At 61.9% G+C, this 24,138-nt stretch overlaps 1 protein-coding gene across 1 annotated transcript; it reads right to left on the reverse strand.

Moving 5' to 3' along the window:
- Nucleotides 1–6,652: 6,652 nt before the first annotated feature.
- LOC311510453 (syntaxin-binding protein 2-like) lies at nucleotides 6,653–22,729 on the reverse strand (the record flags this gene model as incomplete). Its single annotated transcript, XM_084610117.1, has 18 exons — nucleotides 6,653–6,811; nucleotides 7,348–7,505; nucleotides 7,911–7,996; nucleotides 10,112–10,201; nucleotides 10,704–10,810; nucleotides 12,217–12,355; nucleotides 12,693–12,773; nucleotides 13,499–13,615; nucleotides 14,073–14,130; nucleotides 15,125–15,232; nucleotides 15,376–15,506; nucleotides 18,430–18,514; nucleotides 18,847–18,995; nucleotides 20,139–20,242; nucleotides 20,974–21,052; nucleotides 21,657–21,711; nucleotides 21,948–22,098; nucleotides 22,699–22,729. 18 exons carry the CDS (start codon nucleotides 22,727–22,729, stop codon nucleotides 6,732–6,734), a joined length of 1,809 nt encoding a protein of 602 aa, XP_084466243.1. The 3' UTR covers nucleotides 6,653–6,731.
- Nucleotides 22,730–24,138: the final 1,409 nt, after the last annotated feature.

Genomic DNA, 24,138 nt, shown 5'->3' on the forward strand with positions numbered 1-24,138 from the left:
ATTTAGAAAACAGGGCACAAGGCCACTACTGACTGTCAGGATGAGGGAGATATGCCTCCCTTCCCCTCCTCCCCCGACTGGTTATGTCATCATTAGCCATTAGGAGGGGGTTCTTGCACCTTCCTCTGAAGTAGCTGGTGCTGGGGTGGCTGGCCCCATTGATCTGATTTGGGGAAGGAGGCAGCAGGGAGAGGGCAGGGTACTGGGCTAGATGGGTCCTGTGACGCTAGCAGACCAGGTGCCAGCTCATGCCCAGGCCCTTAGGCCTCACTGAACACTGGCAAATGCAGAGCTTGACCCAGCCTGTGTGTTAGCCGTGTGACAACAGCTGCTGATCAGCGTGTGTGGAGTGTTTCGACTTGTGGAATTGCTTGCAGGATTGATCTCTCCCATAACCTCTGTAGCCCGTGGTATAAAGTTAGAATGAATGTTTGCATTGTAAACCTCTGTAACTGCTCTACACCACTGAGTTTGCAAGGCAGCTTACGTCCACCTAACACTGCGTCTTCACTAAAATTTGGCTCCCGCTGATGTAACTCACCTGCTTTGCCGACTTAATCATGCCACTTCCCCCAGTCAGCGTAGTTAGGTCAATGCAGTGTCAGTGTACATACTGCGTTGCTTACATCGACTGTCCCGCAATGCCCCACACTGACAGTGCAATCGATACCACACACCACAGACACAAAGAGCCAGGTGTACACACACACAAGTGCTGTAACTACTGTGGCGGCTGCATGCAGGGCAATTTGATTTTGTAGTGTAGCCGTGGCCTGTGTAACTCCCCCAACAGGGGAGAAGCATGAATTAGTGTAAAGTGCTGGGCCTGCCCATTGAAACCAAACGAGCCATTGTGAAACATCCTTACTGATTGCCTCTGTTGTTAGATATTTCACTGCGTGTGTGTGTATTCTCCCTGTGTGCTGCCCCAGCTCTGTGCAGACAGCCAGCACAGCAGACCTTGAGTGAACCGCCCAATGACCACAAGATCCGTTAAGGGACGAAGGCACCCGGCCAGGTTTATTGTTGACAAGGCATGCTAATAGCACCTGGCAGACTCTACGAGGATACTAAGACACGTATGCCTGTGATAATGGACGCAGCTCAGTGAATGGTGGGACTTTCCATTGCCCCCTTGGCTGGACCAACACATTCTCTCAGAGATACCCTGATACAAACAAGCTGCCCCTCTGACTTAGATACTGCCCTCTGACCTGGCTAGTTATTGTCCACTTTTTTTGAACATGTTGGTTTGATTAAAACATTTGTATTTATTACGTTGCTATTTGACCTTATCTTTTAGGAGGGCTCAGTGTGTTCCTGTTATCCTTGGGGAATGTTTTTGTGCCATTCTTGATATTGTGGTTTTTGTACCACGCTTCTGGAATGTGTTTGTGTGAGTCCTTTGTGGCGAGCACTGTCCAGGACTGTGTGTTTCTGCATGATCAGCGCTGGGCTGGCCAGATTCTGGGAACGTGCAAGTGGGCAGGGCCTGATGTTTGCTCACAGCAGGGAGAGGGGATACTGGGCTGGATAGGCCCTGTAGGAACCAGCCAGGCTGAGTTTCCTGCAGGGCAGAGGGAGGTGAGTGGGCCTCGTTAGATGCAGCCTGGGGGGCTGGCTGTGGTGAGGGGGGTCTTAGGCTTTGGGGGGGTTCTCTGCAACAAGCTGTCTCTGTGACTGATGCTGATCACACTACGCTGCCCCCTTCTTAAAGCCCAGCCCAGCCCAGCAGCTGGAGCCCACCCAGTAATTAGGAAATGAGATTTAATTTCAGGCAACAAAATGCCACGAAAGTGGCGGGTGAGCCGGCTTTGGGCTGTGCGGTAAGATGATAAGCAGCATCACACGGGCTGGTTGGTTGCATAATTGTGAACTTGGCTCAGGCTGGTCGCCTTCCCCACCCCCCGCCCAGCCCTGGAGGTTGGGGGCCGACTCTGGGGAGGGCTGGGGAACGAGATGCTGGGTCCCTGCCCGGGAGAAGGGGTGTGTGCTGGGCATCATTCTGGGATTGCTCAGCCCCCAGCATGGCCTGGCCCAGGGCAGGGACCCAGCAGTCCATACCCACAAGGGATGGGCAGGTTGGGGACAGGGCTAGCTCAGCCTGGGTTTGGTGAACTCTGATCTTTAGACAATATTTCCTCTAGGGCCCATTGGATGCACCCGTACTGCCTACAGGGGGCACTGCTGCTGCATGGGGGTATCACCCACCCGCACCTCCTGCCTCCCACTGCCCCACCCCAAATCACCCCCTAGCCCCTCCACCCATGCACTGTATACAGCTTGCAGATACTGTAAACCTCTCCCCCTCCCTGCTACCCCCACTGCCTCCCCTCAGCCCTGCTGTAAGCCCCCCAAGTCACCCCGCTCTGCCCCAAACAATCTCCCTCCAGCAGGGTCTGCATGCAGGTCTCTGCAGGATGAGCTCTTCTGCAAGCCTGGTGCAGCTTCACCTGTCCCTGGGTCCCAGCTCCGCCCTAGTCATGATCCCCCCAATCCAGGCCCAAAGGTCTTGGGGGCCCTGGCACAGCTGGCACTGGGAGACAGTGGCATCTTGGCACCCCATTCCCACCAGCCCCCAGGGCTGGGACCAGCACAGTGATCAGCTCCCCCAGGCCCACTGCATGGGCTGATGCGTGCAGCCCTCTCCAGCTGCCCTCACCAGGGCCTGGGGCAGAGCATGGCAGAGCCAGGGCAGAAGGGCTGGGCCTGTCTGCTGGACCCACCCTCCCTCCTGGCACCGACCAGGCCCATGGCCAGCTGTCTCAGGCCTGCACCCCCCTCCTGCTTCTGGGGGCAGGCTGAGGGGTACAGCATGTGTGGCTGGGGTGCCCCTTGCTCAAGGTGCAGGCCCGGGGTGCACACGGAGCCCCGGTGGCAGCCCAGCTGTAAGGGCAGCCATGGGGGGAGCTGGCGAGCCCACAGTCGGGCAGGTGTCTCCACCGGAGCTTTTTAATTCCGCGCCCCCAATTCGCCGCCCACCTGCCTGGCAGCCGCGCAGCAATTATCCAAATGGCTGTTAATTACGGCTGATAATTCCCCACGGGGATCAGGGATGGAAAGCTCCGCAGCTGAGCAGATTGGGGCTGGGCCCGAGCAGCAGATCCCAGGTGCCAGGGTCTCTCACCCCGTCCACAGCAGGCACGCAGTGCTGGCAGGGCTCGTGTGCCCAGCAAGGAGACAGGAGCTGGCCCAGGGGGAGGGGAAACGGGGCCTGCTGGGCTCTACGGGACTGACCTGTGCCGGGGCACGTTCCCCAGCAGGCTGCGTGTGCAATTATTAGCAGGAGTATGAGGGGAGAGAAGGATGGGCAGAGCCAGGGGGGCTGGGAGGCAGGACTCCTGGGTTCTGTGCTGAGCTCTGGGAGGGGAGTAGGGTCTAGGGGTTAGATCAGGGGCTGGGAGGCAGGACTCCTGGGTTCCATGCCCAGCTCTGCCCCCAAATCCATGTGAGTCACTCCCGCTCTGGGTGCCTGTTATTGAGGTTTCATGTCACATGGGTGCTGCTGGGCATTTTCCAAGCCCCCTGGGGGGCTGGGATCGTCTTTTGCCAAGCCTGGGGCACTCTGAGGCTGGCAGGTGCGGGGGAGCCATGGCAGGGTGAGATGGGTAGGGGCACAGGAGGGATGCAATGCAGAGTCTGGGCTGCAGGGGGGCGCATAGGCTGAGAGTGTCTGACCTGGCAGGTCCCCTCCTGCTGCGGAGAGGAACTGCATTTTCTCCTTCTGCCTGTCTCCCACCCAGGGCAGCCCCCAGCTGGGCTGGGAAGCAGCCGCCTGCCCTCCCGTGAACCAGCCAGGGGCACTGGGCTTGAAGGGGTGCTAGCCTAACGCGGCCTAGGCCAGGCCCAGATGATCACAAACAGGGCGCGCCCAGCCAGGCCATCCCTGCGCCAAACCTGGCTCAGCCCAGGCCCCAACCCATGGCTGCATGGCCAAGTCAGTGCCCTCCAGCCCCCCGCCCTCCCCAACTGCCTGCAATAGCCGTGCTACTCCCCCCCTCCGCCCCCCCCCCGCCCCAACTGGCCTGGCTGGGACACCGCAGGTCAGGGCGGGAGGGGTCACAGGCAACCAGAGCAGTGACTCTGTGCATCCCGAAAATCTCCCAGGACCAGGGTAAGCTGGGTTTGGTCCTTGGCACAGCACAGCTCACAGGCCTGAAGCCTCCTTCCCACCTCATGGGGTGCGTGACCATGTGTGGCTGGCTGAGTGCCCCCTGGGCACCAAGGGAGCAGGGGATGGGCTGGGAGAGGGCAGGAGGGGCCACAGCCTGCGAGCAGGTTGAGAGGAGAAGTTAGACAACCCCCAACCCTCATGAGTGATGGGTCTGATCCCCCACCACGGTCACCCCTGCTCTGGGCCCTGATCCCCCATAATACTCCTCCGGGACCTGGGGCAGGTCCTTGACCTGGCACTGGTCTCTCACTGTCTCCAGCTGGTGGGGGTGGGGTTGCTGAGGGCGCTAACCCCCATGCCCAGTGACTACAGAGGCAGGACGAGTCTCCGAGCTGAGCCGGGGGAGCAGGGTGCGGGAAGGGTAGGAGAATGGGGCTCTCTCACAGCCCCTCCTTGGCTCCTTTCACCCTCCAACAAGGAGGGGGGTGGGGACACTGCCACTGCACCCCCAGCTGTTGGCACAGGCTAGAGGGTGCCAGAGGGGAGCCCTGGCCTGGCTGGTGGGACGAGCCTACACAGCTGCTCACACAATGCAGGTGCCAGCCAGGGCCCCAAGGACTGGGGGCCAGCAGCAGCCGGGGTGGCGGGACCCTGGGGCAGCTCTAGGCACAGGAGGATGGAGGAGGTGGGGGTTGGGGCAAAGGCCAGGCCCTAGAGGGGGACCAAGGAGGCAGGTGTTCTGTCCCACATCTGAGCGGGAAGCAGGGGCTAGTGGTTAGAGCAGGGACTGGGATGCAGAGGGCTGGGTTCCAGCGCTGATTCTGGGAGGGGCAGGGGCTGGGTGGGTATGGTTCCCTGTGGGGCCAGCCTGGGGGCTGGGCCCTGGTGCTCGCTCAGTGCCTGTCCCAACCCCACACTTGATGGGGACCCCATAGCTGGCTTGAGGGGACTCCTGAGGCTCCCTCCTGGTCCCCCTGGCACACGGACCAGAGGCAGAACAAGGCACTAGGAGCAGGGGGACACAGGGAACTGTGGAGGTTCTGGGGCACGGCTGGGTGAGCCAGCACTGCACCAGCAGGGGGCGACCACAGGCCAGAGCAGAGCTGCCCCCAGGCCCTGGTCCAACAGTGAAAGGAGCAGCCACTGCCCCACCCTGCTCCCGGGTGCGGGGAGGCAGCGCTGGCCTGGTGACTCGGAGCCAGGACGCCTGGGACCTGCAGCAGGGCTGGAGGGGGAGTTGGGGAGATCCCGCTCCCTGGGCCCTCAGCCACCTGCCCCGCCCTGTGCCCTCCCTTCCCCTGCCTGTGAACAGCAGCAGAGACCTCGGCCAGCCTTTGGCAATGCACTTCATTGGCCCAGGCACATGCCCAGCAGGGCAGTAGCCGGGGGCAGGGCCAGCACTGACTTTGTGATAATGGGGGGGGCAGGGGCTCAGAGCTCCGAACAAACAAACTCTCCCCCTGCGCCCCCCACCCCCTGGAGGTCACTCCCAGTAAAGGAGGTCACTGCCTTTACCTGGGATCACTCCTGCCAGCGCTTGCCCCAGCACAGCCCGCCTGGCAGGCAAGAGGGAGAGGATCTCTAGGGCCCGTGGGATTCAAGGGGTGAGGCTTGGCTCAGGGCTTGATCAGACCCAAGGGGGCTGGAGCTGGCTGCCTCAGATGGAGCTGGGGCTCCAGGTGCCCAGGGCGTGGCTCTGATACCCAGGGAAAGGCAGTGGGGAGGTGTCTGCACTGGGCAGGGGCATTTGATCCAGGCCCATCAGGTGGCGAGCCCGCTCTGCCCTGCTGCTAGGGTGACCAGACAGCAAGTGTGAAAAATAGGGACAAGGGGTGGGGGGTAATAAGAGCCTAGATAAGAAAAAGCTCCAAATATCAGGACTGTCCCTATAAAATCGGGACATCTGGTCACCCTACCTGCCGCTGACCAACCCTGGACGCGCCTCCTACGCAGTCCTGGCTCCACCCCCACTTACTTGGGCACTCTGACTGCAACTCCTGCTAGGACCCCTCCCCCCTTCGGGAGCCGAGGTCCCCACTGGGGGACAGGGCCAAGAGGCCAGGGTGCCAGGCTGTGATGGGAGGGGTGCAGGGAGTCAGGGCTGGGCCAGCACCTCAAGGCGGTGAATGGGGATGATATGGGGGCAGAAGGGGGGGGGGTCTCTTTAACTCTTTTCAGACTGGACAGACACAGCCTGGGGCTCAGTTGCTGGGTCATACCCCCCCAAAGCCAGATGCTGGTAGCAGCCTCTGTGCGCCCCCCATCGCTGGCAGAGGGGTGACAGGAGGGGGAGGGAGAGGGGCTGTGCTTTGGGTCCCAGGGAGGGGAGGTAGGAATGGCTGAAGCTGGTAGATAATGGAGCCTGACTCTTCTCCTACCCAATCAGGGGCAGGGTGGCCACGGGGCACAAAGGGTAATGGCCCTAGAGGCTGTGCCAGAGGGAGGAAGCCTGGCCTGCCCCCTGCCCGAACAGCCAAGCAGCCTGGGGGTCCTCCCCCCGCCCAAGAACTGACACCGCAGCCAAGAGTAGGGGGGAAGATGCCTTGTTGAGAAGAGGAGGTGGAGCTGGGGGCAGCAAACTGTGGGGGGCAGAGTCTCTGGGGGGAGGGGGCTGCTTCTAGGCCTCCTCGGGGTCCAGCTGGTTGAGGGTTTGGATGTCATCCAGGAAGCGCTTGGGGGTCAGGATGTGACTGGAACCTGGGGGAGAGAGAGGTGGTTGGCAGTGGTGGGCACAGTGAGGCAGGTATGTGGCTGGCATCACCATCACCCCCATCCTTGCAGCTGGACCCTGCTCTAGTGCAGGGGGGGAGGGACTGTCTCCTATCCCCCTTGGCCTGGCACCGCACCCCTCGTGCCGCTGTACCCTGCACAGCCAGGCAAGAATCCATGCGCTGACAGTGTTCCTCACCCTTGGGTCTTCGAGGGGTGTGTGCAGGGGGTGAGCCATATCCCTATGGGAGTTACTGGGGGTGTCTGACTGGGGCCCCACACATGGTCCCTGGGCAATGAGAGGCCTGGGGAGACAGAGGCCAGGAGATCAGGCGGCTAGATACAGGCCATGTGGGGCAAGCACATCTGTTCCCAGGCCCCTGGGTGTGGGAGGACAGAGGGTAGCATGGGAGCCCTGTGGGTGCTGGGCAGGCAGTTCTAGGGTCTCCCCCTCCCAGGGGGTCCCAACTCTCCCTGACCTGGGCATTCCAGCCGCCCTTCCCCCCAGGACTCGCCCCACTCACCGATCACCACCTCCCACTTGCCCTTGATGGCCGGGGTCACTTCGTAGGCGCAGCGCATCTCAGACATGGACACCCCACCCAGCACGTAAATGATGAGGCGCGGGCCCGTCTGGTACTCGGCCGCTGGCTTGTTCTTGTGCCAATGCCTAAAGCGGGCGCTGGGGGGAGAGAGGGGCAGTGTGGATACCAGGGGCTCGCTGAGGGAATGCCAGATGGAAGGGCAGGGCCTGGAGGAGGCTGCGGGGCAGGCCCTGCCCAAGGGAGTGGGACAGGAGTCCCAAAGCAGGCCAGAGGGAGTAGGGGAGGGTGGCACCTGCGCTGGGCTGGGGGTCTGTCTAAAGCTCGGCCAGTCCCTTTCCTCCATCCTGGGCCCTGGTGTGTTGAGGGACTGCTGGGGTGCAGGGGACATGGTAAGAGGGTTCCAGGGCTCCAGGCTCTTGGACATCCCCTCCCCCCTAGAGGGCAGGGTCCTGACCACACACTCCCAGGCACAGAGGCTCCTACACTCTGGGGTGTGTGTGTCAGGGCTCTGCCCCCCACAGCCCAGCCAGGCTCAGCCTTACCTGACAGCAGCCTGGGAGCTGGTGGTAGGGACCGGGTCCGACAAAAAGGGCCACAGATTCTTGTCCAGTTTGTCCTCAATGATGTCCTGGCAGGGGGTGGGGGGGTCGGGGGAGGACAGATCAGCAGGGGCCAAGCAGCAGGAACCTTGGATCTGGTGGCCAAGCCAGGCCCCATTGGGGTGGAGGGGCTGGGACGGCTCCTCACTGAATGATTGACAGTCCCTGGGGGGAGCAGCCTGGGGCCCCCTTTCCAGGGGGGGGCATGCGGAGCCAGCAAAGAACACGCTGACTCCTCCAGTAATGCCCCCCCATCTCCCCACATCCCCCTCAGCTGCTCAGTGCCCTGCTGTGAACTCTCCACCCGTCCACCGTTATGAGGAGGGCGGAGACCTCCTGCAGCCAGATCCAGGGCCCCTCATTTGGGGGGTGGGGGGGAAGAGGCAGGGGGCTGCCCTCAGTGCCCCTTTCCTGCTGCGGGCAGATCCAGGCCCTGCCTCTTGCTCCATGAGGTGTGTCCCAGGCACGCAGGGGGCCCAGGATATGATACATCCTAATGCCACATAATAGGGGCTTTTACATTAGTCTGCTGCATTGACTTGTACAGGGAAGCTTAAGGCCTGCCAAGTTGTGGCTGGCGCAGAGGGGGGCACCCCTGATTGGATTAGGCGTGGGATTGAGGCTACTGCAACTGCCTGCCCCAAAATCCCACAGGAGGAACCATCACAACACTGGATCAAGGGGCTGGGAGCCTCCCACCTGTGATCTGCCAGGGACAGGAGCTCCGGTCAGGGGGTTAATTCTTGGCCTGGAGGAGCCCCAAGCCAGTAGGTTGAAGGCAACTAAGTGTGCCCCCCCACCCTCTTGAGGAGTGCCCCACAGGACAGGGTGATGAGGGGCTCAGCTCCCTGCAAGGGTTAGGGGATGGAGTGACCATGTCACCTCTCACAAGCTAAGCAGGTTTGGGCCCAGGCAGTGCTTGGATAGGAGACCTCTAGGGAAAAGCTACTGGGTGCTGGGGGGTGCGAGTGAGTCAGCAGAGGGTGCTCTATGACCCCAGTGCGGCGCTAGGGGGCGCTGTACTGCAGAGAGCAGGCGGGGCGGGGGTCTGCAGGGGGCGTGACCAGTACTGTGCTGCAGGAGTTCATCCTTTAGATGAGCGTCAAACAGCTGCTCCTCACTGGAGGTTAGGCCAAGGACCCTGCCAGCCATTCAGATTCCAGTGCCAGTCATGACAGTGTGCTGCCTGGATCCCCTGCACTTCCAGCCCCACACACTGATCACCTCCTGCCCTAGACTCTCGGGCAGCGCTGCTGGGTGGCTGTTAAGAGCTGCCTGCCACTCCTTAGGAAGAATTCAGCCCCGGTGAGGGACCGCTGTATAAACCGCCCATGGCCCACCCCAGAGGTGGCAGCATCTCAGCACCGAGTAAGACAACTCCCCTGCACTCGTGTCTATGATTTAAGACCCCTAAGGACGGCAGCAGGAGAGGACTCTCTGATGAGCCCCTCACATGGCTACAGCCCTGCACAGATACAAAAGTGTGGATGTGCATCAGCCCGCGATCCACAAGCCGCCTTTTACCTGTATCCGCATCCTCACCGGCAGCAGCTAGCGAGGGTGGGGAAGGGGTCTCGCAGGGAAGGAGCAGCGTGGAGGGGGCAGGGTCTCGAGGAGAAGGGCCAGTGTGGAGGGGGTGGGGGCTGGGGGGAAGGGGTGTCTCATCACGTGCCCTCCTGGGGGGTCACGAGCAACAGTACACAGCAGCAGCAGAGCATGTTGCATCACAGTGGGGTGGAGGGGTGGGGCGCCGGGGCCCCACCCACTCCAATCCCAAATCCTGCTGCCCAGGAGCTGGTGGGGACACTGGTGCTGCTCGAGCTGCTGGACAGGAAGCAGTGCGGCGGAGCGAGTGGGTGCTGGACAGCCCCGACTCCGACCTGTCGCTCAGCCACTGGCTGCAGGCCAGCGGCCCCGAGCGCGCTGCGTCCCCCAGGCTGCCTGAGCCAGACGCCACGGGCCAGGTGCTGCTGGGAAGTAGAGCCCTGCACGGTTGTATCTGCAGCTGATCCACTATCCGCAGAAATGGTGTGCAGATATGCAGGGCTCTACACATGGTTGACCCCAAACCAACCCCTCCCCCTTGGGCCCAGCCTGCCAGTTGCAACCCCACCCCCAAGGCCAGGAAGCAGATGGCCCGGTACCTCCATGATGTCCTTGAGCATGGGGGTCCAGCGGGAGAGCTGGTAGCTGGATTCCAGCCGCACCTTCCTCTCCGGTCGCAGCGGCCTGCTCTGGGGGAGGAAGGGAGAGGGGGTGAGAGGCAGCAGGGAGGAGGTGCGGGGTGGGAACGGGGGCAGACAGGGAGAGCGCGGCCTACCAGGCTGGCAGGGGAGAGGCAGAGAAAAGAACAGAATGGATCACTGAGCGAGAGAGAGAGGGAGAGGAAGGGAGAGAGACTGATGGGAGAACAGAGCTGCTTCCCCCCATTCGCCGCATGGCCACCCCATGCAGTGGTCACCAGCTCCAGCTCGCTGGCGATCTGAGGTCCTGACTTCCAGTATCCTCTGCCGGGGCAGAAGAAGTCACCCCAGATGGGGAGTAACTCGGGGGTCACCCTCCTATGGGGAGGGCGTCACCCCACTGTACAGGGACAGAGGCCACCTCTGTGCTGGGAGTAGGTCACTGCCATAGAGGGGCACCTCCAGGATGGCCTGGGCTCCCCTGTGCAGCACAGATCTGCCCCCTGGCATGGGTACAGCTGCTGGCCCCTGGCCTCTGGCCCCAGTCCCTTACCCCAGGCGTGAGAGAGATGCCCAGGAACTGCAAGTTGTTGATGATGTCTCTCTGCTGCTGGATGTTGGCATGCTGGATCAGCTTGGTGAGGTTCTCCTTGTCCACACCTTCACGGGGAGAGACAGGTCAGCCCTAGCACCCCGGGACGCACCCACAGCCCAGGCACATGAGTCCATGGCCCCAGGAGTCCTAGTTCCCTGATCAAATCCTGAGATCCTGCTCTTCCCACCCCTCTCAGAGCTGGGGGTAAACCCAGGAGTCCTGGCTCCCAGCCCCCCTCTAACCCACTAGACCCCACTGCCCTCCCAGAGCTGAGGATAGAACCCAGGAGTCCTGGCTCCCAGCCCCCATCTAACCCACTAGACCTCACTGCCCTCCCAGAGCTGAGGATAGAACCCAGGAATCCTGGCTCCCAGCACCATCCGCTCTAACCCACTGGACCCCACACAGTTAATGATCGAATTTAGGTTCTTGCTGCTCCTCCCTCAACAGGTTCTCTCGAGCGCTGGGGTCAGGGGTCTCTCTAGTTCCCCCTGGCAGTGCAATGGGAGCCCCCATCCCCCTGATCTGGGCTCCCCCTTCTGCGGCCAGTCAGGTGCAGAGTCAGAGCCGAGGCCTGGCTCTTAAAGGCTGTGAGGCCTTGAGCTGGAGGGAGGGCAACGTGCCCCACCCCTGCCCCCCCAAACCATTTACTGCTGCTTAGTGCAGACAGGGAGGCCTGGCAACTCCACAGCACCCCCTGGCCAGGAAACTGGGCAGCCAGGCAGCCAGAGGAGCCCCATGAGGGCACCCTGGCCTGAGCAATGGGCACAGGGGCAGTGCCTGAGCAGGGTTACAGGAAGGGCCCCGGAGCAGGGCCCTGCCCCACCGAGCCAGCATGGGATAGGAACCGATGGGGGAAGAGGGACTGTGCCAAGTGTCAGAGTCAGGGAGGTTCCCCAGGCCCTGGTGAGTTTGGGGAAGGGGCTGGATGCAGCAAAAAGCAGGGAGCTGCTGCAGGGATGACACAAGGGGTGGGCAGGGGACTGGTTGCAGGAGGCTCAGAGACACAACATGGTATCTGAACAGCCTGCAGGAAGGGAGGGAAGTCCCCCCTCCCTGCAGAGAACGGGCTGGGGGGCTGCTCTGGGTGTGTGTCTCCATCCTCCCTCCCTCCCTGTAGAGAATGGGCTTGGGGGAGCATGGAGGGCGGACACTGCTCGGAAGACAGTAGTAGGGAGCAAAGGCCGCCAGATCTGACCCCAGATCTGACCCCAGATCGGAGCATGGGCATGGCGCACTGGCAGGCTTGCAGGCACCGAGAGGTGGGCAGAGGGAAGACAGGGCTGTAAAGCCAGGCTGGACACAGGCCCTGGGAAGTGGCTGGCCGGGGGGCGCCCTACATAGCAGGAGGGCTTGCCAGTCTGAGCAGTGCTATTCCCCACCAGCCCCACAGGCCTGGGCCCCACCTCCAGGAGCACCCCCCTGCAGCAGCAGGCCCCGCAGTGCTCCCCCTGCAGGCCTGTGGCGTTACCATTCTCCAGGAAGATGTAGATCAGGATGATGCGGATCTTGTCGTAGGCCTGCACGCTGGGGTCCAGCAGGACAGGCAAGATGATCTTCATGGGGTCCTTGATCTTCTTCCCGTCCACGTCCGTCCCCATAGCCAGGTCCTGGGGGCGGGGGGAAGGGGGCGCACACACAAGGCCCAGGTCAGGCCACTCTGCTTCCTCCCACCCATGCAGCAGGATGGGAGATGTGACGGCCCCCTGACCCACAGCTCGCCTACCCCGTGCCAGGGCCCCCTCCTCCCTGGGGTCAGCTCCCTCTGGGGTGAGCAACTGGCCCGCAGGGAGTAACCCGAGCCCCATGTCCTCCTTCTACACCCCTGGTGCTGCATGGGGGGGCTGACCCTGGCTCCAGCGAGCCTGCAGCTCTGAGACCCCTCTCTCCGGGCTGAGTCCATGAGCCAGACTCTGCCCACCAGCCAGGCTCTGCCCACAGACCCACCTGCTCCAAGCTGCACAGCTTCTCCACTCTTCCTTTGAAGTGCTGCATGCAGTGCTCGGCCAGGTTCAGATGCGTGGAGTACTGCGGGGAGAGACCGGGGCACAGGGGGAGTTTACCGTATCACTGGCTGGTCCAGAGCACCTGCACCTCCCAACCCACAAGGAGGGCCCCTCAGCCAGACGGGCAGCCCCAATTGGCTGTAGAAGCCAAGCATATAGGGATTGTTTTGCCCAGCCACCATATAGGGCTGCCACATAGGGATTGATGTGCAGCCACCTCTGGGGTGGAGTGGGGCAGCTGGAGGGGAGGATCAGGAGGAGGGAGCAGCTTCCAAAACAGCCCACGGCTTTTCTGTTAGTCACCACGAGGTTGGGGGCTGGAGATCAGCAGGTGTCGGGGTACCTGTGCCAGTGGCCAGGAGCTTTCTGTTGGCACATGGCTCAGTGGCACCAGGAGTGGCTCCAATAGGCTGGTTTGGAAGCCCACCAAGGCCCTCTCCCGAGAGCTGCAGCAGCAAGGCACGGGCTTTACCCAAGGGCTGCCCTTGGTGGGGCTAACGTGGCAGCTCTGGGCACTGATGGGCAGGCTGCTGCCCATGGTGCCACACAGCACCTGGGGGGAAAATGGCTCTGCCCAACGGGACAGGTCAGCAGCTCTCATCAGGCAGTAAAGCGGAGTGCCACAGAGTGCCCTGCCCCCCAAGAGAGTCCCTACTGTCCCTCACCAGCCCCACAGAGCACCCTGCCCCTCCCATCAGCCCCACTGAATGGCCTGCCCCCTGCCCACTAAAAGCCCAGCCCCGTTACCCTGTTCAGCTCCTTCTGATACTGGGGCATCTTCTTCAGGATCTGGGACAGGTCCTTGATGTTGGCCTGGAGGGAGGCGGTGGTGAGATCCCGGCTGCTCCCAGCGCTTGGAGCCCCCTGCAGGGCAGAGGCAGTAGGGCGGGTCACTCAGGCCATGCGTGGCTGCGGCTTAGGTTAGACCTGCCCTTTCCAGGCCAGCTGGAACGAGACGGGAGCCCCGCAACCCGAGCGCCCCTCAAGGTGTAATGCAGCAGCGGGCCAGGGAGATGCCAGCGTTGGTTCCCTGCAGCTCTCCCTGCGCAGTCCCGATCCTGCTGTCTGACCCCGCCCCATGGGCCTCTGCCCTCCCCCACTGTGGGGAGCTCCAGAACTCTGGCTGGGGGGCAGGGGACTCCACATACACCTCCAAGCCCTTTACAGGCAAACCCTGGGAACAATGGGACAGCTCCCCTGCCCCCGCCAACCCCTCCTGGGGCAGCAGGGAAGCCTCCCCTCCCCATCAGTGGCAGTGGAATGGGTCCCCCTGTCCCTCCGGCCTGAACTCCCCAATCGCTCCCCACAACCCCTGCCGCACCTTGTCCATGGTCAGCCTCTTGCTCTCATAGAAGGTGCGCAGCAGCTCCGTCACCTTCCTGCAGCAGGGAGAGGGGTCAGGACGGAGCCAGGCACTGCCTTGGAGGTAGGGGGTACCCTGTCCTATGCTACAGGGGATGGAGCCCCCGCCCCACAGGCACCAGGGTTCTCTGCCTCAAGAGCCTCAGACAGGCTGGGGGAGGCCCTCTTCCTAAGTTACCCCAAGGCAGAGTTCAGTGCACCTCTGGGGGCTCCTGGTGCCCTGCTGGGGGGGCCTGGGGGCAGCGGCAGGCCCAGCAAGAGGTCGGTGAGGGACTCACTCAAGGGAGCTGTAAGGTGCATGGGGAGACCCTGGAATCGGGGGAAGACAGTGTCCAGGCGGATCCCCAAGAGGAGATGTGGACAGTGGCTCTGGAAGGGAGCGCTCAGGGGTCCTTTGGGGAGAGGGGCTGGGTCCAGGGGGTCTCAGCACTCAGAGAGGAGTATGTCTGAGGGACAAGCTCCAGCACTGGGTGGGAGGGGGAGGGGGGCCCTGGCACTGCGCAGGAGAGGGGTGTGTTGCGGGGGGTGGGTGTCCCTGCACTGGGTGGGAGAGGAGTGTATCCAAGGGGTAGTGGGGTTCCAGCACTGGGTGGGAAGGAAAGGGGAGGGGTGTGTCTGAAGGGGAGGATGGGGGAAGTCCCGGCACTGGAAAAGAGGGGGAGGGGTGTGTCAACGGGGTGGGCTGTCCTGGCACTGGGTGGGAGAGGTGTGTCCAAGGGGGGAGTCCTGGCAGCGGGCGGGGAGGGGAGGGCTGTGCCAAAGTGGGGGTAGGGGGTCCCAGCATTGGGTGGGGAGGGGAGAGGTGTGCCGAAGGTGGGGGGGAGTAGCGAGACCCGGCACTAGGCAGGGCACAGAGGGGTGTGTCCAGGGGTGTCCTGGCCCTGGGTGGGGCACGGAGTGGTGTGTCCGGGGGGGATGGGTCCTGGCCCTGGGTGGGGCACGGGGGGGTATGTCCGGTGGATGGGCGGGGCATGGAGGGGTGCATCAGGGGGCGGGGCCGAGCGCGCTCACTTGGAGACGTCAGCGATGTGCATGTGGCGTAGCTGCACCCAGAGTTCGTCGTCTTCGTCCAGCAGCGCCTCTTTCTCCTGCGAGTCGCTGATGCCCGTCGTCTCGTACCTGCAGGGGAGAGATGGGGTCAGGCTGCGGCACCCCTCGCCCGAGCGTGGGGGCTGCGGAGCAGTGCAGGTGCCTGGGCCACATCCCCCCCAGCCCGCCTGAGGAGGGGTGCGGGGCGCCCCCTGCTGGCAGCCAGGCCCTACTTGTAGGTGTCTTTCTCGATGCTGAGCAGGTCGTAGGCCATGGCCTGGTAGGTGAGCTCGTGCAGCAGCGGGGACACCAGGTCGAAGCTTCGGTCCACAATCAGCAGCTGAGAACGGGCTTTGTTGGGGCCCTGGGGCAAAGGAGAGAGAAACCCGTCACCTCCTGCTCTGGCAGAGGGTTCCTGGCCTGGCTTACACGGCACAATCCAATGGGCCCTGGTGGCCTGAAACTTCACTACCCACCCTCTCTGTGGCCCAGCCCCCAACCCCAGGGGGAAGCCAAGAGACACCCCCCAAGCTAGCTGGGACGTGCCCTGGGGTCCTGCCCTGACCAGCTGCACTGCAACGCCCCCTGCGGGGACGGGCTACCTGCCCCTCATGCAAATAGCAATGCCCCCCTCCCCCAAGCATGCTCTCTGCTCGTGCCTCTCCACCAACGGGAGCATGCCCCTTACAAGGCAGCTCCCTGACTGCCCCCTGCTCCATATGCTGTGTGGGGACGGAGGGAACTACACCAGAAGGGCCTGGCTAGTCTATCATTAACCAACACCAGGCCCAGAGACTCTTTGATACAAGGTCCCAGAGGGGGACGACAGGACATTATCCCTGTGTCCCACCTTGCATCTGAGCTGGGACCCCATATGAAGCTCTAGCTCCCCAGTCCCAGCCTGTGTGGCCCCCCAGCATCCAGTTGGACAGAGACCACTCAAATGGTCAGCATCTCAGACCCACATCATGGGGGGGCTGGCCCAGCCCCCGCTTCCTGCCTGATCAGCATGCACTGCCCTCTTTGCGCAGCAGGTGGCGATAGGAGACCAGCCCTGCGCTCTCATGGCAGACGGCTCTGAAACCGGCTCCAGCAGCCCCAGTGGAACCCAAGCCCACCCAGGAGCATCTCGGCAAGGGGGGGGCTGCGTCTGCTCTTTGCTGGGTAGCACAGACAGTCAGGGGTGGGTGGGGTGGGGACGTACAGCCCCTGATGCTATCCCAACTGTCCCACCTCACTACGTGGCCCGATTTTCAGCCACGCTCGGGAGCAGAACGTCGGACCGGCCACCACCCATCCGCCTGGCAGGTCTCCACAGCCTCTGGGTAAATGGGTTGAGGCTGACGGGGGAGCGCCTCTCTTGGAGGAGTATCTGGCCCCCACCACTGTAGCACTATCATTGCTGCATCCTGCCCCCCCATGCACGTGGGGCTGGGCAGGGCTGTCACCTCATTGCAGAGGGGGATGGAGGCCCAGAGGGGCTGGGTGACTCACCCAAGGTCACACAGGGAGTCTGTGGCAGAGCAGGGACATGAACCCAGAGCTGGCACCATCATTCCCCTCTAGCCCTACCCAGCCTGGATGGGTTGCTATGCTCAGCCCCCGCCCCCACCCCCCACGGGACTCTGCTCACACCCTTTGCCAGTTCGGCTCTGCTGGAGGGATCCCCGAGTGCAGATGGGGGCTGGCGTAACCACCGGGTCACCCCACCCTGCCCAGAGCAGAGGGGTGGTTAGTGCACTGGTGGGTGCCACAGCACTGCCTGTGCCAGCTACCTCTCAGGGCTGGCAGCTGGGAAACATCAAGGCAAGAGGGACTAGTGCAAACAAGGCCCCAGGGTGCCAGGACTGCGGGCTGGGTGGCTTTGGAGACCAGAACAGTTGGGTTTCTTAGGCACCTGGACCCCAGCCTGGGCAGCCCAGCCCACTGAAGGTTAAAGCAAGAGGCCGTTCTGGTCAGCCCAGAGCCTGGCCGAGCTGCAGAGAAACCTGTTTTCAGCTCCGGGTCTCTCACTCAGGGCCTGTCTACATGTAAACCACTTCAGCTGCTCCGCTTCAGTGACTCCGCCTTTCCCATACCCCCAAGCGACGCAGTGGCACCGACCCAATTGCCTCGTGTAGACCAGGCCTCGGCCTGACCTTGGTCAGTTCTCAGGCAAGAGCTCCCAGCTTCCCGCACTCATCCCCCAGCTCAAACCTTCCCAACCCTGTGTTCTCGAGCTGGGGGCCCTGCTCCAATTCCCTGCTGGGAGCATCCAGCCAGGAGCCATTGGAGTCGGCACGGTCTTTCTGGCCCCCAGGCTGATCTGTGTTGGATTCTCTTCATTTCACTAAGACAGGGAGGTGACACCCCCCACCCCCGGCATGACTCTTACCTTCCCCGAGAATCCTTCCCCTTCACCCCCTGCCAGAGAAGCCAGGAAATATATAGGGAAACTGAGGCACGCATCAGATTCATAAAAGATATTACAAACATTCCCAGTTGGTCACAGGTGCACAGTCTCCCAGCAGCTCAGCAAAGGCTGGAAGCAAGAGCAGAGGCAACAGGAGGGAGAGATCTGGGCAGGCCTTGGATTTTACATCACTTTGCTTCTCCTAGGGGGGTAGGAGCTACTGGGTTTCCCGTGTGAGAATCCAGGGCAGGGTGGGTTTGCAGCTCCCCTCTGCTGGGGGTGGGACGGGGATGGCAGGAGCTAGGGGAAGCCCACAGGCCAGGGCTGACTTGTGGCTAAGGCTCGGGAGAGCTGGGTTCTATTCCTGCTCTGGCAGACTCCCTGTATGCCTCAGTTTCCCACCTGTAACACAGGCCACCCTGCCTCCCCTGGGAGGCTGAATTCATTAGTGAGATTCTGATACCATGGTGATGAGTGTAGGAGCACACACAGACAGGAGTGTCCAGGTGTGGAAGAGGCTCTGTGTGCGAAGCTTAGTTCTCTGACCGAACTACCCTGTTTATAAACAGAGAGATTGTGCTGGGCACACACTTCCCCAGTTGGTGCCTCGGTTTCCCCATCTATACAGAGGGGATAAGGACACTAGCCTTTGTAGAGCACTTTGAGATCTGCCCACAGCCAGTGTTAGAGAAGGGCTGGGGCCATTAGTCCAGCCACACAGGGAATGCTATTGTTCTGCCAACCCCTCAGGATCTCCAAGGGTGTCTAGACCCCACCCCTCCCCCCACCAGTATCTCCGAGCAGGTTCTAAATCACTCCTCCTTCCTTCTACTTCTCATGTGCTCCCCCGTGGCTCTGTCCCATGGCAAGGGTGTGGCCGACACAGCTCACTCACCTCTCCCATGCTGGGCTCGTATGCCTTGAACGCCTTGAGTTTGGCCAGCACAGCGTGCGCCAAGTGGAAGTTATCTTCATGGTCCCTGCAGCAAAGACAAACCCTGTGGGTCAGAAACAGCTCCTCCCCGAGGGGCACACGCACTTCCTGTAGGAGGTAACCAGGTACCCTCGCCCTTTGGGCACACTCACTTCCTGTAAAGGATGGCTGGGTACTTCTCCATGGCTCACTCACTTCCTATAGGGGATAGCTGGGTACCCCTCCCCCTGGGCACACTCACTTCCTGTAACGGATGGCCAGGTACCCTTCTCCCTCTGGGCACGCTCACTTCCTGTAGAGGATGGCTGGGTACTTCTCCATGGCTCACTCACTTCCTATAGGGGATAGCTGGGTACCCCTTCCCCTGGGCACACTCACTTCCTGTAGCGGATGGCTGGATACTCCTCCAGGGTTTCACACAATGTGGCAATCTGCTCTGCCAGCATCTCCAGCTGCTTGTTCTTTTCAAAAAAGCGGTGGGGGCTGAACCAGTTGTGGAAGGTCTTTGGCTTGTCCAGGGAGTACACCTTGGGGACAGGGGAGAGCAGAGATCAGACCCCGGTGCCAACTGCTTGCAGCCAGGCCAGCTGTGTCCCATACCGCGCCCCTAAGATGCGCTGTTGGATCAGGCCAGCCTGGTGGAGCTGTAGTGAGTCCCTAGTGAGGGAGAGATCCCTTTGCCAGTGCCACTCCTGTTGTGGTAGAGGGATAGCGAGCCAGAGATTCATGCACCAGCCTGGGATGAAGATGCTCCAGGCTCAGGTCCTTACTTGGCTGCAGACCCCCAGGTGCCCTCAATGTTGGGGGAGGGGGCTTGGCGACGCTTCTAGTCTGGCGAAAGCCCCAGCATAGCCACGGGCAAACCTGGCATCAAGGCGCGTCTGCCGCTGTCGCTTATTTCACTGGCCGAACAGAACGAGCCATTGGGACAAACGTGCTTGGACACCAATAAACAGTATCGGCCCATGAAGGGTTTGCTGGCGCAACAGGACAGGTGAGCCAGCAAAGCCTCCTGACGGACACTCAGCTTATACCAGCCAAAGCTTCTCTTGGCACAGCTGGCACCAGTACCTCAGATGAAATCAGCTAGAGTGGCGAAAGGACTGCTTTGCCAGCGTAGCGGCATCTACCCAGGGGCTCTGCCACCACAGCTGCATCAGTTACAGGGGGGATTTTTTCTCTCATGTCCCTGTAACAAACCCATACCAACAAAGCTTTTGTGTGTAGACCAGGCTCATGTCTCTCTGTGCCTCAGTTTCCCCATCAATGCAATGGGGCTGACACCACAGTCCTGCCCCTCAGGGTCAGGAGGGGGGAAATCCACTGATGACACAAGGAGGGGATGGGGTGGTTGGGTAAAGGGCAGGCGTGTGGAGTATCGGGCTGTCTTGCAGGCCTAGTATAAACCATCAGTAAGAGCTGGTAAAGCCAGGGAGGCAGGGCCCTCCTCCCCCATACATCTACCATCCCCACCAGGTGCAAGCCAGCGATTCCACCTCTCACAGGGTGTGAGCAGCCAGCTAGTCCCTGCTGCCCTGTGCTGGCGTCAAACCCGGGGCCCTAGAAGGGAAAGGTTCCCCCGCCAAGCCACATGAAACAATAAGGGTGTGGTGTCGTACGTCACCATCCGCCCCGTGGACCTGCTCCTCCAAAGCCCGGCCACCCCTCACCTGGCTCTCATAGGGCAGGAAGGCCATATTGATCTCCTTGAGGGTTTTGATGACCTTGGTGATCCGTGACTTCCTCAGCTCCTTGAACAGAGGCTCAGGACAGGCTGCAAGGCAAAGGCAGTGGGTGGGAGTGACAGGCACAGGGCTCAGGACCCCCAGCACAGCGCCAGCCCCCACGGACGGGGCCAGGACGGGCACAGCAGGGGCAGTAGTGCTGCACGCCTGTGGGGAACCTGGGCAAGCCAGCGGGCCACACAGGAGTCAACGATGAGTCCAGCCCCCCTGAACCAGAGTCATGCCGGGTTCTCGCCTTCTGCAGCATCAGCAGCGAGAGGGAGCCACAATCTCTCCGATGCAGCCCCTGTCTCACACCCTGCCCTCAGCCCCCCCGCAGGGCTGAGTGACCGGAGTGTACAACTCAGGATGATGCACAAGGAGGAACGGGGACTTGGGCTCCCCCTGCCGCTGTAATGGGGAGAAGCAGATATGACCCTGACACACTGGGTATTCTGGTGGTGTCCCATCCCCCCACCGAGTTGGGACTGATGGAGCAATGCATGCTGGGAATGGTAGCCAGAGGCCGCCTTTCTGGGCACATGCTGCAGGTGTCTGTGAGCCGTGCTGGCTGGAGGCAGGCCCGTGGGGAAGAAGTGGGGGAAGGGATAGGTGGAGTCATTCGGTCTGGCCTGCTGGGGCTGCATCCCCCTGCAGGAGGGCAGAGCATAATCAGGGTGCTGCGCACTGGCCTGCCGGCAGAGAGACCCCCCGCCCACAGGCTCCAGTGTGCTGCTGCCCAGGCTCCCAGCTGGAGGATCCCCCGACCCCCAATACTCACGGCTGAGGAAGAAGACGTGAGCTGCCTTGTAGTTGAAGGTGGGGGTGCCCTGCAAGTCATTGATCAAAGCCTGCACCGACTGCAAAGCGGAGAGAGGGGGGTTGTCAGCACCTGCTGAGACCCCTCCCTGCTGCTCAAATGGCCCAGCCCATGCCCAGGCCCTGGGGACTCAGGGCCAAGCATGATGCCATCGGGAGGTGGGCTGGTTTTCACCCCCCTGGCTCTGGGCTCCCTCCCTGCCTGGAGCAGGGCTTGTGCCCATGTGCCCGGGACATCCTCAGAGCCCAGCCACATCTCTCACTGGCACAGAAGTGTCCATGCCCGGCCACAGATGAGGCCTGGCATTGCCTTGCTGCTGAACTAAGTGGGCTCTGAGCAGTGTCCAGGGAACAGCCGGCCGAGCAGCAATCCCAGGCAACTACCATCAGGGCCTCCTCCCTCCCCGGGCGCCATGCTGGGCACCTGCAGCTTTGCCACGCCAGCTAGCCTGGCAGGGTGTTTGGAACCTGTTCAGACCCCTCGACCGGCCATTGTGACAGGTGAGAACCTGGCTGCCCTGTCCCAAGCCCCAGGCTCTAGCTCGCAGTCCTCTCCTACAGCGCTCCCTCCGTGGGCAGCCCCTGCGGGTTCTGGGCTTCACCCTGCTCTGCCAGCGCCCCTGCCCCTGGTCTCCCTCCACTCACCTCGCTGCTGCAGATGCAGGAGCCTCCTCCCCAACAGCCCCTGCTCCCTGAGCCTCTGCCTCAGCGAGTCTCCTTCGCTTTGAGTCTCAGCTGAGGTCGCCTCTCTCCACCTGCTGCACCTGCCTATCCAACCCCCACAGGACTGCACTGCGGAGAGGTCTGGGGGACAGTCTGTGCCTCACGTGGCAAAGAACATGAAGCCCAGCTCTGGGGAAGCAGCCTCTTGGGGAGCCCTGACTGGCCCTATTCCCCTCCTGACATTGTGCTGCGCATCCCCCCGGACAGCGCCACCTCCAGGCAGCACTAGGAGCTGTCCCGGGGTCTCCCCTGCTCCCCATCCAGTTGCCCCAGGCCCGAGCTCCTACCTCCTCCACTGGGCTGAGCAGGTAGACGGCCTCCAGGCTGGGGATTGGCTCCCGGCACTTGTTAATATCTTCCACAACTAGGAGAGAGCAGACACTGGGCGCGGGTCAGTGTGTCCTAGCCACCCGCCCCAGCCGCTCTCCACCAGGATGTGGGGAGGGGAAGCCAAGGGGCACAGTGATGTTCGCTGGCAGCAGGCCGGGGCGTTCCAGAGGTGACAATGCAGCAGCCGCTTCGATGTGGGGCCGTGGGCTGCGATGCTGCCACAGTATGGAGCAGGGAAGGAATGGCCCTCTGTAGTGTGCTGGGGGCACCCCGCTAGAGTGCTGGCTCAGCTCTGTGCCCCTCAACCCCAAGGGCTCCTCCACCCTAAAGCAGGGAGCCAGCATTCGCCCTCCCCAGCCAGGACCCTGCCCACAGCATGGGGGAGGAGCAGCGAGGAGTTAGCGGGAGTCTGAGAAAAGCGGTGAAGAGGCTCCACGGGCTGAAAGTGCCGGGCTAAGGGAACTAGACCTGGCTGGGAAGGTACCGATAGCAAGGAGGGCGTCTAGGGGGCTGCAAAGCGGGGAAACTAGATGCAAACGTGAATGTAGACAAGTCAACTCCCTGACTGTGAGGTGTATCCAATGGGGAGGGGAGCCCTGGCGGGGGGAGCAGACGGGAGGGAGGGGCCACTCACGTGTGATGCCTTCGTCTACAATGTCGGACATCGTGCAGCATGATGAGAGGATGCGTGTGCTGGGGTTGTCCATGATCAGCACCTGGGGTACCGAGAGGGGAGCGCTCCACTTCGGATGAACTAGTCACTGCCCTGAGCCCAGCTGCCCACCATCATCATCCACAGCACAGCCAAGGGAGCAGAGCGACTGCTAATGGCAGAGCCCTTCCACAGCCCTTTCACAGCAGAGCAGCAGGGCCGGTACCAAGCCTGCACTTTGCTGAGCTGACCGTGCTAAGGACTGCGTGAGGAGCTACAGGGAGAGCGGCTCCGAGCAGAGTGGCTGGTACGAGATGTAGGAGACAAACCTGGGACACCCGGCCATTCAGAATGGTTCCATCCTCCTAGACTGGAGGAGATCAGCCTCTTCGCCCAGGTGACAGGGCGAGTGCAAGAGGCAGGGACAGAACAGGAGTCCTAGCTCCCAGTCCCCTGCTCCAATCCACCAGATATCCGCTCCCCAGCCCTCGGACAGAACCAGGATCAGGGCACAAAGAAATGGAACGAGGGGAGTCTCCGTGTTCCCCTAGGAAAGCCCTGTAGGCCATTGGCCCAACATCTCCACCACCTTCCTGCCGTGCCGAATGCTCCTTCTGCCGCACCGGCCTAACCCGCTGCTCCACATCCCCCAGCCCAGTCCATGCCGGGGGCTCAATAACCTGCCTGCCCAATGGTGCATACTGCCCCCATGCTTGGCACTCTCCTGCTCCTCCTCCCACCCAGGCTGATTCACTGGTCCCAGTGGTCTGATCCGGTGTGTGTGTGGGGGGGGAGATATGGGGCTAGCTGGACAAGCTGGGTCTGATCCAGCGCAGTGGGAAGGCAGACATACCCAAGCCTAGCTGGGGACGGATGATGGGCTAGACAGAGCAGGGATCTGATCCAGCCTGGAAAAGCTCAGGTTCCTAATGAATCTCAAGAGGCTGGAGGGGGAGGAGCATGATATATGGATACAGCATATCCCCAGGGGGACACCAGGGCAACAGGTTCGGCCTGCTTACCTTCCATTCTCTTTCCTTCTTCACGCTGTGAAGGACAACGCTGAGGATCTCTGCGAGTGAAAGAGATGAGGATCAGTGGTGGGGCTCGGATGGGACGGCTGTGCCCTGAGCCAGGACCCACTGGCTGGTGGAAGGACCCCTCGGGGAAGTGGCTCAGAGGCTGCTTTCAGGCCAGCTAGCGATGTGCTCCTAGCCGAGCCCCCAGTCAGCGATCGTGGTGGGGTGACAGGCTAGATGGGCCATGGGTCTGATCCCCCTTCCTTTCTGCCAGGCTGGATACGAGCACAGCTGAACTAAGGATCTGGCCCCGTGCAGCAAGAGAACAGATTCTGTCCAGCACCTCTTGACTGGAGGGGATCCAGGGACCCTCTACAGTGTGTGGGGGACAACAACACAACAA

Source organism: Lepidochelys olivacea, assembly GCF_965140295.1.
Source record: "Lepidochelys olivacea isolate rLepOli2 genome assembly, chromosome: 20".
Taxonomy (NCBI): Eukaryota; Metazoa; Chordata; order Testudines; family Cheloniidae; genus Lepidochelys; species Lepidochelys olivacea.